The sequence below is a fragment of the Neofelis nebulosa genome, chromosome 1 (genome assembly GCF_028018385.1).
Source record: "Neofelis nebulosa isolate mNeoNeb1 chromosome 1, mNeoNeb1.pri, whole genome shotgun sequence".
NCBI lineage: Eukaryota > Metazoa > Chordata > Mammalia > Carnivora > Felidae > Neofelis > Neofelis nebulosa.
The window spans coordinates 171,564,401-171,580,628 of record NC_080782.1 but is presented as its reverse complement, the minus strand read 5'-3'; the positions used below and the strand labels follow the sequence as shown (position 1 = coordinate 171,580,628).

The 16,228-nt window shown below is 40.2% G+C and overlaps 1 protein-coding gene across 8 annotated transcripts in view; it reads right to left on the bottom strand.

Moving 5' to 3' along the window:
* Positions 1-16,228, bottom strand: part of NALCN (sodium leak channel, non-selective) — a 333,612-nt gene that overhangs the window by 184,323 nt on the left and 133,061 nt on the right. For all 8 annotated transcript variants that reach the window (XM_058743569.1, XM_058743534.1, XM_058743516.1 and 5 more), the window contains one exon: positions 2,717-2,848. In XM_058743569.1, coding sequence (XP_058599552.1) covers positions 2,717-2,848 — 132 coding nt within the window. The remainder of the gene's footprint in view (positions 1-2,716; positions 2,849-16,228) is intronic.

Here is a 16,228-nt window from a genome sequence, read left to right as displayed (position 1 = left end):
TCTTCCTACCTCTCTCCAGCCAGAGCCTTTAATTAACCTTTGGGTCTCATTCTATGTTAAGCAATTTCTTCTACATTCTCTTATCCCCTTTCACTGAATTCACTGAATCTGCTTCCTATGTTCTTGCCTCAGCTGGTTCTGTTACAAATGTATGGCTTTCTCCACAGCCCTTTCCAGAAGAGGATGCTCATGCTCCAATATCCCATACAGCCCACGTAGGATAGCATATGGATGACGAAGAGATGTCCAATCCATTACCCTTCAACACTCCTTTGAGGTGTATTCCAACAGGTTAAGATGTCCTCTCACCTGACTCTCCCTGTGGCTGCTGTCCATTAATTTCTCCATCAGTCCCTTCTACATGCCCCTGCCTACACTCCTTCCCCAAGAACTGGCCTCACACTGAATGACTTCAATGTCATTGTGAAGATTCAGCCGACACCTTAGTTTGAGAGCTCCCTGCCATCTTGCCTTAACTCCATCATTATGTTTGAGCCACTCATATCCATATAACACTCCATATTTTGTATTTAGTTTTCCAGGATTATTCTGAAATCCTGAATCTTGGATCCCACTCTATGATCACAACCATACCTTCGGGCTCTCTCAGTTCCACCAGCCTGAAAAAATTCCAAAGCTGGCTCAGGCTAAGTGTTGCCTTTCTCCCCTTTATGCAAGACCTTAAAAAGGGAAACATCTGTCTATATTGGCATCATTATGAATTTGTAGCCTCAAAATTCAGCTGGGTCTTCAGCACTGCAATTGATGTATCTTTAATTTACTTTTCTTTTTTTTTTTTTTTTTTGCATTCTCCACAGTATCCACTTCCTCTTTCTTTCCTCCATGACCTTCCCATTTTATAGTCTTGTTATAAGGCTGGACATAGACCTTGCTTCCTACTTCAGACAGAAGTCACTTTGTTGGGATTCCTTCAATGTTTGATCCTTGTGTTACAAATTCACCTGCAAATATTATTATTGGTCCATGTTTCCCTGTGTTTTTAATGACAATCCAATCTTTGTGTGCTGGATATGCAGCAAAATTATACCAATTTTTCAGGTGTCAGGCTGGATATCATTTCTTCATGTGCCTCTGTCATTGGTACTCCACAGCATAAAACAGTTACTGCTTACTGTCTATATTTCTTGCTAAACTGTAAGCTCCATATTCCACACAGCAATTAGGCAGCATCAAACCACAGTGAAAGTTTAATACAAATGATATTTTGTTACAGGCAACAAACCTCCATGAAGAGGGAAATTCATAAGTGACTCCTTAAATGTTTCTCAATACCCAAACAGATATTACCATTCAATAAGTATATGCCATCAATTCTTTTTCTGAAAAGTTTACGTGTGGGGGGGATTGAATTTGTATTAACAAAATCCATTTTTAAATGTTCTGGGAGAATTCTGGATATCTTAGAGAACTCAACTATATGGCAAATTGATTTTTTACATGGAAAATTCTTTTATAATAAAAATAATCGAATTACTATTTTTCTGCTTCTTTACTTTTTCACATACTGGATTTCTTGAAGTGTAGTTCAGGTGTATATAAATACCTCACTTAAAAAGACACATGGATTCTTTATTTCTTTATTTCTTTATATATTTTTTTATTTTTTTATTTTTTAATATATGAAATTTACTGTCAAATTGGTTTCCATACAACACCCAGTGCTCACCCCAAAAGGTGCCCTCCTCAATACCCATCACCCACCCTGCCCTCCCTCCCACTCCCCATCAACCTTCAGTTTGTTCTCAGTTTTTAACAAGGACACATGGATTCTAAAGAGTTATACGTCAATCAATTTTTCCATAAATAGGTAATCATTCAACTTTGAGATGTATTTTAGAAATAATTTGTCATAATAAAAAAGTAGTCTGTGGACATCATTAAAATGTATTAAAATATTAACAAAGTTACTCAGTCAATAAGAAGTACTATTCCAGGGGCAGCTGAGTGGCTCAGTCGGTTAAGTGGCCGACTTCAGCTCAGGTCATGATCTTGCACTTCGGTGAGTTCAAGCCCCGCATCGGGCTTTGCTAACAGCTCAGAGCCTGGAGCCTGCTTTGAATTCTGTGTCTTCCTCTCTCTCTGTCCCTCTCCTGCCTGCGCTCTGTCTCTCTCTCACAAATAAATAAATATTAAAAAAAAGAAAAGAAGTACTATTCCAAAACTCTAGTGTAGTATGTAGTGTGCTGGAAAATGCTTATTTAATCACTAAACCTACCTGCTCCTGGCTTGACATCATTAGTGCAGGTGGGGACTCCTCGGTTTCTACAAAAGTTATCTGTGTTACCAGAATTTCCCTCCTGCCCTCTCCTAGGTATTGTTGAGCTGACTTGCTTATTTACAGTCTTCTGAATCTGTGCTTGCTTACGCTTAGTAGGGAACAGACTAACACAACTTGAGAAAGGGAGTGACAATGAGAGGTGGATATGAAAACAGCAAGTTCCAGAGAGTAAGACGCAGAGCAAAGGGGTTACCTCGGCAATGTGAAACTGTAGGCAAGATTACTCGGTCTGAGGGCAGCACAAAATGAGCCAGGCAGCATGGTGACCAAAGAAACACTTACGAAGAACACAGTGAATCAGCTTTGGCCAAAGTCAAGTAATTCACAAATGGCTTTTCCTTTTCAGATTTATAAAAAGTGCTATCTGAGGTTCACCTTTACCTTGAAAAGTCATCTGTGTCCAAGTGAGCCACTTACCTCTGCGAGATAGAACTCGTCGTACTGCCTCCTGAAGCTTTCCCCTTTGTGGTAGTTGCTGGCAGCAACTATCACATCCACCGTCACCATGCTCAGAATGAACATGTGGAAAACTGATGACCGCATCATTTGCTGAGGAGGCAAAACAGATAAACTTTTAACAAGGAAAGCAACCGCTCTAGGAAGTCGCCTCAGTTTTATAGATTAGAAAATCGAGGCTCAGTGAAGTTAAATAACTTTCCCACTGTCACACAGTATTGCAGGTGGTGCCGTGATGTGGACCCAAGTCTACTGCCTACACTGAGATGAAATAATTAGGCATTCAAAGCTAATGACTGTTATGATAATGACTGCCATGAATTGAACGCTTACTATGTTCCAGGCCATACTAGAAGCATGTTATTTACTTTATCTCTTTTAATCTCCACCATAGCCCTACACAGCAGGATATATTACTCGCTTTTCCCAGTGATTTCAGACAGAAAAAGTCATTTGTCCAAGATCACACAGCAAGTACACAGTAGAAGTGGGCTCCCTATCCAACCAAGTCTATGTAAAGTCCATTCTGGGACACACTGCCCCCAGTGGGGTAGACGATATATGAAAGGAGAGAGTACAGGCCGAAGGCCTCGGGCAGCAAAAAAGGAGAGAGAAGCTGGCCTATGGAAAGGACCTGAGTGCAAAACAACAAACCACTAAATCCCATCCCTTGGTGCCAAATGCCAGAGACGAGCACCACCATGTGTTAAGGCCTTGTTGCTTCCTGGCATGTTAGGGACACAGATCCTTACATTCGACCCGACTTGAAAAGTCTTCAGTCTTTGCAACTAAAAGAACCTAACCAGAGCAGAGCCTGGAGATGGGAAAGGAGAAACAGGACTCAGGACTGCCTCCTCTGAGTACTGTGAGTCCAGCTGCTGTCTTATGCATCCATATATGTGACCATACACGGCCTTTGTCACCCTATGCTTATCTATAAGGACATGAGCTCCCAGCCAAACTGCACACAGTGGAACTTCCACCACTTACAAGTTCTGTTGCCGTTGGCAAGTTAGCTAAGCCTCTCTGTGCCTCGGTTTTCTTATTAGTCAAGTGGAGATAACAGTGGCCAGTCCAAAGGTTGTTACCGTTTTAAAGGAGTCAATGTCGGTAAAGTGCTTAGAGCAAGTGCTAGCATATTATGAGTGTTCCATAAAGACTTGCAATAAAAATAAATGCAGTTCTGTGAATCAGGCATTTTTCTGTCCAGGAATGGGAACTTAATTGTCCAAAGTCAAAGAATTAACTATGTTGTGTATTTGACTGAGTCCAGGACCAAGAAAGATAAATAAGAGTGATAAGATCTATTAATTTGAGAGATGTCAAAGCCAAGGGAAAAGCAGATATTTCGTAAGGTTTTGTGTTCCCATGACTTTGGAGGCATTCTTACATCCATGTGACTTTGACTTTATCTTATAGGTAATACAAAATTAAATTCCAGAACTGACAACCAACATATGTAAGTGCACATCAATTTGCTTGCAAGAACTCCTGACCTTCATAACACAGATAAGCAAATCACTTGGCAAGTTTCTATTCTCACCAGTATTTTTATTGTTATTTTGTCTTTCTTGAATTGTGAGACTTAAATTCCATAACTATTATTCCTTTTCTATATTCTTTTCAACATAATGTTCTATTAAAAACATTTCAACGGATTTCTACTTTATCCGCATGACAGAAAAGCCACAACTCTCTCTTTCTATTTTCCTTAGCTATGGATTTGTGACTTAAGTAAACTGTTATTACTGAAAGATCCAAACAAAGCTTTTAGCCATGGCTGTCAAAAAACTTTTAAATTGGTTTTGTAACTGTCACAGCTTCACTTTGGTGCTGTCATTATAATTAGGCTGTTTTTTGTCTGAGTGTCTACGTGTCCCTGTTGGTACAGAGTCATTAAAATAATCACTTACAATGGATTTTGATACACTATAATCACCATTGCTTAGCTGACTTTCTCCAAAGTAATGACTTTCAAATATTAAATAAGAATTAAGGTGATCTGTATGTGTGGTAGCTAAATCTGAGTATTAGAACCAGCGGCTGTAGCTTTGAAGTGAGGGCTGGTGACACGGTCCACTTCAGCTCAATTCAATCCAACCAGCGTTTGAAACTGGCTGTCACTTTCCTTAATGCAGAGGCCCGGAAACATCACATTTAGACTCAATGCTTATATCTATAGGACACTCCAAATTTATACTCTTCATTTTTTTTCTTTTTTTAAAAAATATTTATTTTGGAGAGGGAGAGCACAAGTGGGGAAGAGGCAGAGAGAGACGGGACAGAGGATCTGAAGCAGGCTCTGCACCGACAGCAGAGAGCCCGACACAGGGCTTGAACCCACAGACTGCAAGATCATGACCTGAGTCAAAGTCTGACACTTAACTACTGAGCCACCAAGGCACCCCAATTTTTTATTTTCTTATAAAAATTAACGTAAAGGGAAATGTTAAAGTTGAGTCAGAGCCACAACATATTATGTAACTTGAGATTTTTCAGAATTATTTAATATGGATGTGGGTATATATACATATATAAACACACATACATGTGTGTATATGTTTCTATACATGTATGTATATATTTTTATATATAATAAAAGACTCTTTGGATCCTGCATACACATTCAATTTTTTAAGGTTCTCTTCAATTGCAATGTCACCTTGGTTTATATTTTAAAAAATCATACAGGTTTTCCATATATTCTTAGCTTGGCTTTGATCCAAGAAATACAATTTCTGTATGCAACAATTGGAATTACCAAAATACAAGTAAGAGACTATAGCAAAACCATCCCCAAGGCAGCAGTATCTGACAGTAACACTCAGGAGTCTTACTACCCAGACTGGGTCCCTGAACCGGAGGCTTCCTGGGAGCATATTAGAAATGCAGGTTCTCAGGCCCCATCGCAGACCTGCTGAATCAGAATCTGCATTTTTAACAAGGTCGCCAATGATTAATGTGTGTATCGAAGTGTGAGACGTTCTGTTGTAGAGGATCTCCTTGAGCAGCAGTTTAAACTGGGTGACCTATAATTTTTTTTTTTTTTTTACAAATTTACAATTTCATGACTCTAAAAAGTCTATAATCACTGATTAGAATAGAACACATACTGGCTGGAACATTATGGTAATATGTTAGGATACACCATCACATCCCCTCTCTCCAACCCCAAGATCAAAAACCAACTAAACCAGGTTCATGAAGACAAAAGTATGTGTTGACTTTTCAACCATTTGTGGGGAGTATTATGAAGACACCATCACAGACTCATAAAGTCTAGGAATGCAAGTGGTGTCTAGAGTCTGGAAAAGGCAAAAAAGTGCTTTCTTCTTTGTATCTCCAGAAGTAATGCAGCCTTCCTGACACCTTCATTCTAGCCAGCTGAAATGTACTTTGGAGTTCTGACCTAGAGAACTGTAAATAATGTGTTGGTTTAAGTCAATAAATTTGTGGTTATTTGTTACAGCAGAATAGGAATCTAATGCAAATATTGTTCATGACTTTGACATACACCAGTTCAAATTGTCTCCTATGGAATCTGATTGTAAAGAACACCAGTGCTACAAAACTCTACTGCACCAAGGAGTTGCACCCAAGGAGATATGCCAGTAGGGGTCTCTGTAAAATTCATTACTACAGATTTAAACTCATCATGGCAATCCAAGTTTACGTTTTGTTTGTAACGCGTTTCAGAAACACGGAATGAGACAATGGGTCTGCAGCAATGATACTGAGTCACGCCTCAAGTGGAGGACAAGAAAGGTCACTTTATATTATTAGTTCTGAGTCCTACCGTGAAAGGAATGTTCTCAAGAGACTGAAGTCTACCTCGAATATGAATAGGGATCCGCACTCAACCAACAAGATGTATCAACAAGGGCTACCATTTGGGTGCTTGGTTAGTGGCAAGTTTTGGTGCAAGCATATTGCACACCTCAATGCACTGCATGTAAAAATTTCATTTAATCCACAACCCTGTGCAGTAGGTGTTTCATTATCCCCTTTCACATACGGAGAAAAGATAAGGGAAAGATAAGTAGGCTTCCACATTCCTAGAGGTAGAAGGTAGTCTCAGATGTTTTGAGCCCAAAGTAGGTGCTCTCTTGCCTTCTAACAGGCAGTCACAATGCCTCCAACGTGGCTCTACATACTCCAGAAGAAAGAACAGCAGCTCCCCTGCTAAGTGTTTGTGATTAAATAGAGGGAACAAGTTTGCGAACCTTATATTTGAAAGCTGAAGATGATCTGTTCCTTACAGAAGGGTGTAAGATCGCCAATGTGGGAAAAAATGTCGGTTTTGCAGACAGGCTGAGCTGAGTTTGCATCTCAGCTCTGTGCATGAGTAAACCTCTCTGTGACTCAGTTTTCTTACATGAGAAATAGATGTCAGAGCATCTACATCTCCAGGTTATAACATGACTATAAGAGAGACTATTTAGTATAGAGTCTAGCCTGAAGCAGGCATCTTGCACTCAGGATTCTTGTTATTTGTAACTGTATTTGAAAACACTGGAAGGATCTAAAGGTAGAGATACAATTAATCGCTTGTGGTGAAAGTGAGAAGGTACAACATGAGAAATCAAGTGGGGGAGAGAACTAATCTTGAGAGGAAACATGGATGTGTATAGACTTTCGAAAAGGTCTTATGCTATCCCAGTTTTTGGCGTGACTACTTCATAGGAGCTATTTCTATTAATTTGTTCAGGAATTTTGTTTATAAAATAGTGCCATAAAGATTCTGAAGACTGCGCAGGCAAACATCCAACAAATCAAAACTGTCGCCTTTGAGGCCGCAATAAGGATAAATTAGGATAATGAATAGTACAGCTCAGAAATCAAATCTTTCTTTAAATTGCTGCTTGAGAGAATAAAATATACTACTTGGTAAACACATTTCAGGCACTGAACATTGCATCAGCCATGTACTAAAAACTGTGTTTTAATTAGATTTCAAAGTAAACATATTTGGAGAACAATGCAATTACCAGATGAAATTCTCAGAAACCATCCTGCATATGCAGCCATGAGCATACGAACAAGAACATAATGTAAAAGACCAAGTGCATGATAAATCTCTCCTTGCGTGCGGTACATTTTTTGCTTCCTGTATTTAGGAGACATCTGGATATGTGTTACTTCTATCATCAGTATACAAAATAATGCTGTCCGATATAAAGAATTTGTATTAAAAAAGCAAATATATTTATATCAAGACTGAAAACAGACCCAGCAGATGTCCTTAGAAACTCTGCCTTTCCCATCTGCCTGCCCCTGGCATGTCCCTGGAGAGCCAGATGATAGAAGGAAATCCACCAGTGACTTCTCTCAAAGGTACTAAACATCTGTGATACCTGTGAATACAGGTCAAGTCCTGACGGGGCTGCTTTCTTTCCTGGACAGTAAGCTGGGTAAGAGAAGCTCAAATATGGAAGCCAAATTGTGGAAAGAAGGAAGAGTTGTTTTCGTCTCTTGGCCAGCATGAGTATAGCTTTCCCTCTACTCTGTAAGAGTAAGGTTAGATGTTAAATCACAAGTTGCCACACAAATATCTATTACTGTTACTAACATTTTTCAAATGCCAACTCCAGGCTGTATAACCCAAACCAGATTTTGACGAGAAGAAATACATGCCCAGTAGAAAAGGAATGCCACTAAAAGGAGCTATAATGCTAAGCCAGTGACTGAAATTTCTTTTAGCCTGTGTGGCAGAGCCTGAAGTTGAACCTACCTCCTGCATCCACAACCTTGGTAGCACCCTCCCACTCTGACTCTGGACTTAGCCATGTGACTTGGTTTGTTAGTAGGACAACAGCAAAGGTGACATGAACAGAGACTTAGAAAATAGCTGTGGGTTGAGACTTAACTCTCGCAGCTCCTCACGCTCTCCAGGCAGGCCTGTTGCATGGTGGTCATGGGCCCTGTCTTCCCCTTTGCCCCAAAAGTCTGCTGTGCCCCAGAAGCAGAGATGCAAGCTCATGAGTTAGCTGGGGGTGCTGGCTGACTGCAGACACAAGATGAGCCTGGCTTTGACCAGCCGAGAGCTCAGACTAGCAGCTGAGCCACAAATTTGTGAGCAAAAGTTAGTGTCTGTTTTATAAGCCGTTAAGTTTTAGGGGTGGCGTGTTGTTTAGCAAAAGCCAACTAATACACCCATCAAGCCTGTTGCCTCGGGCACAGAGCTAGTGACATTACTTAGTCTATTAGCATCGAAGTGGGGCCAATACGAGTGGTTCTCATTGCTGGAATAGAAATGTGTCATTTTGAAAAGGGCAATCAAGAAAGCGTGTGGCTTCTTCAAACTCTCTCTCTCTTCCCCCCTATAGTGACCTTGGAAACTAGGTGCTTCAGATGGGATTACCAAAAATTTTACCATATATATATGTATTTATATACCACATATATATATATATATTTTATATATATGACACTATATATATATATATAGAAAATAGAAAATATTTTTATAATATATATATTTATAATATATATTTTTTATAATATATATATAAAATATATATATATAATATATATATATATTATATATATATATATCAATGTCATGTTGTTAATTTGAAATTGGACATAGTGGGAACAGGTAACACCATGGAAACTAGCGAATGCTACCAATCCGGACTCTCCCACTTCAAGATGGTTGTTAAACATTTTAAACATTTGCAAGCACACCACTGCCCCCTCGCCAAGCTGCCCGAGCCCTCTGGCACCTCCTCATTGCTCTAGGCTGGAAGGGATATATATTGTGTCATTTTGATACTTAGAGACCCAGCATGACCCATAATGCCAAGGGCACTCCATATACCCTCTCACTCTTGATCTATTAAGATGTATCAATGCAAGGTAAGTAAAACAAATTAGGACACTTAAGTTCAAGTAATATAATCTTGTTTCAAGTAATACAATTGTCTATTTGCATATTCCAAGGAGCTGCACCATTCTCTCCTGGGCACAACAGGACCCGGGGTGATGACCGGCTGGGGAGGTACTGCACATATTCCAGCAATAAGCCTCCATCAGCGATGGTCACCTGGGCCATTCCTTCCTCACAGTCCTCTGATTCTGACTCACAGCCAATTGTAAGTGCAATGCCAGAGTGCAGAAACTAACATTTTCTAATTTCTCACGAGTGCTACACAGGCCATATAGTTACTACACAGTCTCACCAGATGTGACAAAAGGTGCTTAGCCATCAGTAGGGTTGTGAATTTCTCTTTGTCTTCATGAGTACTCTAGTGAGAAGTTAGGAAGGTCCACAACAGGGCCGCTAGATAGGAGACACTTAAACTATGACGATTTTAAGTTCTTTGGGCACTTTCATTGACATTCCCATAGCTATATAAATGTCTATATGTAGAATCACTTGAAATTTACTTGTATATGTTTACTTTTATTTTTAGTATTAAATGGTGAGTAAATGAACATAAAACTTTTGTTTTAAATTCAAAATGGAAAACACAAGGGGCTCCTGGGTGGCTCAGTTGGTTAAGCGTCTGACTTTGGCTCAGGTCATGATCTCTCGGTCCGTGAGTTCGAACCCCACGTCAGGCTCTGTGCTGACAGCTCAGATCCTGGAGCCTGTTTCAGATTCTGTGTCTCCCTCTCTCTCTGACCCTCCCCCGTTCAAGCTCTGTCTCTCTCTCTCTCTCAAAAATAAAAATAAACGTTAAAAAAATGGAAACCACAAATTCAACAATGAATTTAAATAGTGGTCATGTTAAATAAACTGCAGATTTAACACAGTGAAGGGCTTAGGTTGGTACATGTGATGAATGCAGAATTAAACAAATATTTTTGAGCTATATAGTATGTTGAAGTGGGAGATTCATTTTGAGATATTTAAGTCATTTAGGGAAGAGAGAAAAACAAATTTGAGGGATTGAAAAAATACTAAAGAATTATACCAACTATGAAATGACAAGTTTTTTTTTACTCTGTCCAAACCTGTCACCAGCTGTAGGGTAAAGAAGGATCACAGGGCTCCTTCAAACCTTCTAACTGCACTAATTGTGCTGAACACTGAGAAAATGCATAGCAATTTAAAATCCCAACTGAAGACCTTATGGACAGGACTGGACGGTTGCATATTTAACTCCAGAAATCAAGACTCAGAAGAAGAACAACGTATCCTTCATTTCTTCTAAAGGTGACAATGTAACAAATATTTGATGGAAAATTGTCTCTAAAGACTGTATTATGAATGCCTGGCATAAGTTAGTAAAGGTCTCCCGATTAATATAAATGTAAATACCGAAGAATCATGGGACTTATTCAAACTGGAAGATGAAAATATACAACAATATAGGAATTTAGTTTGGAATAATCTGAAACACAAATAATTTTAAAGATGTTTTGAATATTTCCTTCTTCCAGTGAGGCTCAAAAATCAAAGAGGCGAAACCATTTGATCAACAGAAGGTAAATAAATAAAAATAGTATTAATGATTTTATCTTATTTTTTATTATGTTTGGTCTCTATTCTGGATATGATTATTATTTGAAGTACATCTATAGTCTATTTATGTATGTAAATATTAGGATATCTACTTAAATATATATAAAATATTCAGAATTGAAAATCTGCACAATTGCCTCCCCTCTTTAGTTAATTTGGCTATAACTGATTTCAAGACTATAATCAGACTCTCAATTAAATTCTTTAAATTTTTTATTTATTTTGAGAGAGAGAAGGAGAGGGAGCAAGCAGCAGAGGGGCAGAGAGAGTGGGAGGGGGAATCATAGGCAGGTCACACACTGTCCATGCAGAGCCTGATGCAGGGCTTGGTTCCACGAACCATGAGATCATGACCTGAGCTGAGATCAAGAGTCTTAACCCAATGGGCCACTCAGGCACCCGTCTCTCAATTAACTTCTGAGCTACCTTCTTTTACCTTTTGTTTGTGCTGTTTTGCCTTTAGCTATTTTATTCTCCCTATTTTAATTCTCATTCCAGGTTCTCAAAGAATAATTTTTTATTCCTTTCTTTCTCCCAAAACTTGCCTTCCAAGCCCAGTGTTTTATGTTCTCCTGTTAGAACTGAAGGTGATCCTGTGTGTGCACATGCCAGGATTTGGGACAGGTGTCACTGGCATCTGCGTAAAGGGGGAGTAAGAATATGTAAGGCCGTGTAGCTCTGTGCAGGAAAGCACCTCTATTTGTACACTCACATATAATCCCCCAAATATGTGCCTAGCGCTTATCATGTGAGAGCTGTGCTGGAAGAAGCTGGAAGTCGAGAAGAAAGTGACCAAACTTTAATTGAGGAGCCAGAGATCACTTCATTGAGGAAGTCTTGTTTGACCTGATTTTGAAGGTAGGGGCATTCGATTGGGGTGGAGGGGATGATTCAAAGAAATTCAAAAGACGGAATTAATGATAGATTGAAGATAAGTTGGATTTGGGGAGGATGATGAGGGTGCATCACAGGTTCTGGAGATGCAAGAAAAGTCCTGTTTATAGGTGGGAATGGGTCAGGGAGCAGTGCATTTGGTTTTTCAAAATGAGAGGGGTAATGTGCTCATGAGAATAAGCAGGGGCATGTCCGTTGGGCTCTCAGAGTTCACTCCCAAGATGCAGACACAGGGCTGGAGCAAGGCTGTGAAGGCACTGGCTTGCAGGTGTGCATGAGAACAGGCTGCCCGGGAGTGCACAGAGCGTGCTCACAGCAATGACAGTCATTTCTACGACCTTGTGACCACAGCATCCCACACACTGGCTAGGCACTTTACGTACGACATTTGTAATTCTTATAAAACCCTCAGAGCTGGTATTATCCCCATTTTTCAGGTCAGGGAGTGAAGGCTCCGGGAGATGCAGTAAACTGCCCCAGGTTCCCCCCGGGCCCGTCTCAGCAGGACCCACACTGTCTTGTCACCTTGGTCTGTAAGTAGAGCAGAGGTTTGTTTGTGGATGGAAGCTACATTCTCCTGGGTTCAATCATTCTTGAGATTGTCTGCCAGTTTCCGGGAAGGTTCATTAAGAAGACAGACATCTGAGAAGTGCCTAGGATGTCACTTCATCACTTGAAATACACATATCACACGGTCCACCTTCCCCACCCCCCAACTCTCTGCCTTCAATGGAAATTTTCTCAAAAAGCATTAAAACACTAGAGTAATAATTTTGCCACCATTTGACCTACTTATGGTAAGACCTATTATCTCTGTTCTTTACGGATGGAGGCACACGATGCTACCAGAGAGAAAGTGAGCTTGAGCATGCCAGGTCTCATGCATACTTTCATGTTCTTGTCAGTGACTTCCTTCATGGGAATAGATCACTGGGTGTGTTTTAGAAGATGGCTCAACTGTGCAGCCACATCTGTCAAATTGTCAGGAGATGAAAACCCCTACCTGAGAGGCAGGGGAAAAATGGCTTGTCAGTGCAGCAGCTGAGGACTGAGGCTCCAATTTAACAGAACTTTTAATCATGCATTAGAGTGACCCCTTCATGCAGCTGTTGCCTATGCTAGAATGGAATTTCAACAGCTAAGCGACTGGCTGATGTTAAAAGGGTCTATTAAAAGTTTTCACTCTTCTGAGATGCACCATTAAGGACACACTGAAGAAACTTTCTAAATGGTTTTGGTAATACCACGTAATGAAACTGCACTATTGCCCGAAGAGGGTGAGAGGTGTGCATTCACAGGCAAGCCCTAATATTTTAGCTGTATCTTTCTAACATTTCAATGTCTTCTCAGTTAGAAGTGATGCAGAATTGCACAGAATTTCTGGGAATCATTTGAAAAAAAAAAAGCAACAAACAAATGGGCATATCTACCAGATGAATAAGAAATCAACACAAAATATAAGTAGCCTATGACTATATATAAAAAACGCTCTGGGCACCTGGGTGGCTCAGTTGGTTAGGCATCCGACTTGCGTTCAGGTCATGATCTTGCAGTTCCTGGGCTCGAGCTCCACGTTGGGCTATGTGCTGACAGCTCAGAGCCTGGAGTCTGCTTTGGATTCTGTGTCTCTTTCTCTCTCTCTGCCCCTCCCCTGCTCATGCTCTGTCCCTCTCTTTCTCAAAAATTAATACACATTAAAAAATTGTAAAAAATGCTCAACATTCACAGGCTGTAATCAGGGAGATCTAAATTTAATGTTCTATCTTCACACCATCAGGTGTAAAAGTCCAGTAACATCAATTGTAGACAAGGATGTGAAATAAGATTTCTGACAAGTTGCTGATAGGAGTAAAAAGTGGCACTAGAATCCAGGGGGACATGAGGCAATATCTCATAATGCCTAAGGTTCTTCCTTTACTCCAGCAACTGCTCTCCTAACTATGTACACTCAGATACTTCTCACATATGTGCACAAAAAGTCATAGATAGGCAGTGAACTAGAACGTGTGCAAGAGCAAAACAGTGAAAAATGTCCATCAATAGGAGAATGAATGAATGGATGAATGAACAAATTGCAGTGTATTTTTATAGCAGGATAATTCCCCATGTGAAAATGAAGTGGTTAAAAATATGAGGTAGATTGTGCAGGACAAAGTCCCTGGTCAGCAACCAGCTATGTGGCTTGCAGCAAATGACTTAAGCTTTCTGCACCTTGATGTCATTTGTTCAATAGATGTCATGATAGTACCTACCTCTGTGGCATTGTTTTGAGCATGAAATAATTTCACGCCTCAAACACAGAGCATGGCTGACACATAGGGAGTAGTCCATAAATGAGAGTTGTTATTATTTCTAATGGTGGATACTTAACTATTCTTCCTATCTGTGCTTTTATATGACTTCATAATAATTTTTATGCAAGGAACTGATTGAGTATGGTATTACGAAATGGCTCCAATTCACAAATTACTCACTTGCAAATACATGGAACCTAGGTGGTGTTTCTTCAAAGAAACTATCTTATACAGAGTGATTTGAACATCAGGTCAGACCGTTAACAGTCTGTTTAGCCCTTAAATGACTTCTCAAATCCTGTGAGACTTAAAAGTTTACTAGTGAAACTACCTCTGGGTAATACTAGCAGGTAGGTAAACTACCTCTGAGGTCAAGTCGTAGTACTACTCACATGGCCAAAAAGATAGGTCCCTTCTCCACCAGCTCCATGAAGCTCATGGCGGTAATGAGCAGTGGCTCTTGTAGGTGGAGGTGAGACAAGGCTTTCAGAGGGAACGAAGGAGGGAAAATTACTTTGGGTTCCTACTGTGGGAAAACTTGGCTTAAGTGGACTTGCTGCTTTCATTCCATTCCCATGACCTACTGCCTCTGGCCAATTGCCCATTTTGGGTGGCCAACTGGGAAACGAAGGTCTCCCTGCTTCATGTTCATCTTTGGATGTTTTCCAGTGAGTCTCTTCAGAGCTCTTGAATGAGAAGTCACCAAACTCAGCTGTAAGCAGCCAAATTTTGGCACTGTGCAAGAAACAGAATAAAACCAGTCTTCGGGGAGAAAATAGAGGCAGGATGCACAGACAGAAGCAAAGATGCAAAACTGTGTGGCCTCCAACAGAGAGTGAGAGAAAGACAAAGAAAGCACAGCTGCCTGGTGGGCCTGATTATATGCAAATGCCCCCCGTGAGCATCACGTCTGTTCCTTGCAACTAAACAATTCTTGAGTAGGACATAAATAGTCACTTAATCCTCATGACTGAGGAAGGAGACACTATCCCTATTTTACAGAAATATGCCCCAGGTCATGCTAATAAATAGCACAGCTGAAATAGGTCTGTCTCCAGAGCCTACTCTCTAAGAGGTATAACAGGGTGATTTGTTCTCCTTTAGGAACAAGGCTGTACTGGGTATTGCTTCATGGATTACCTGGGAAGGCAGGTGTGAGAGGGAAGGGAGTCAGGAGCCATGTGCTGGAGGCACGTGTAGCACAAAAAGAAAAGGAAACCAGGTCTAAGTCTTGGCTCATCCTTATTCTCAGGCTTTTCCTTGTCATTTCCAGCCATCTTGTTCCCATCATAAGAACCAATAGCAGGAAGGTGTGGGACCTCAGGTGACGAGCAAGGCAGCAGTGCCCAGGGAAGTAGAGAAAGAAGCAGAAAGACATTCCAGGCAGCACCAGGGTGCAGAGAGGGAGTGTTTCAGGGGCTACAGGAGGTTCGCTTATTTGTCCTTCACTTAGGAACGAATTTATAAGGAATTTCAGATTTCCTATGGCTAAGTTCCTTATTAAACGTGGTATGAATTTCATTAATAAGTGGCTAAAAATGAAAAATGTCCTAGGAAAATTAAGTTAATTAAGTTAGCACCAAGTTAATCCATTGAAAATTTCAACAAGTGTTATCACAGAGCTCACCACACATATAACCTAGCAGGTTTTGCTCTGAACTTGTGGTTTTGCAATTAAATTTAAGAGCATATATGCATTTTCGTTTATTATAAAAACAGAAAAGACCACCCTAAGGGTGCCAAATTGAATCCTTTCCCTGTATGCCTGGATATGACTCTCATTATGGTTATAATTATAGCTACGATTACACTTAA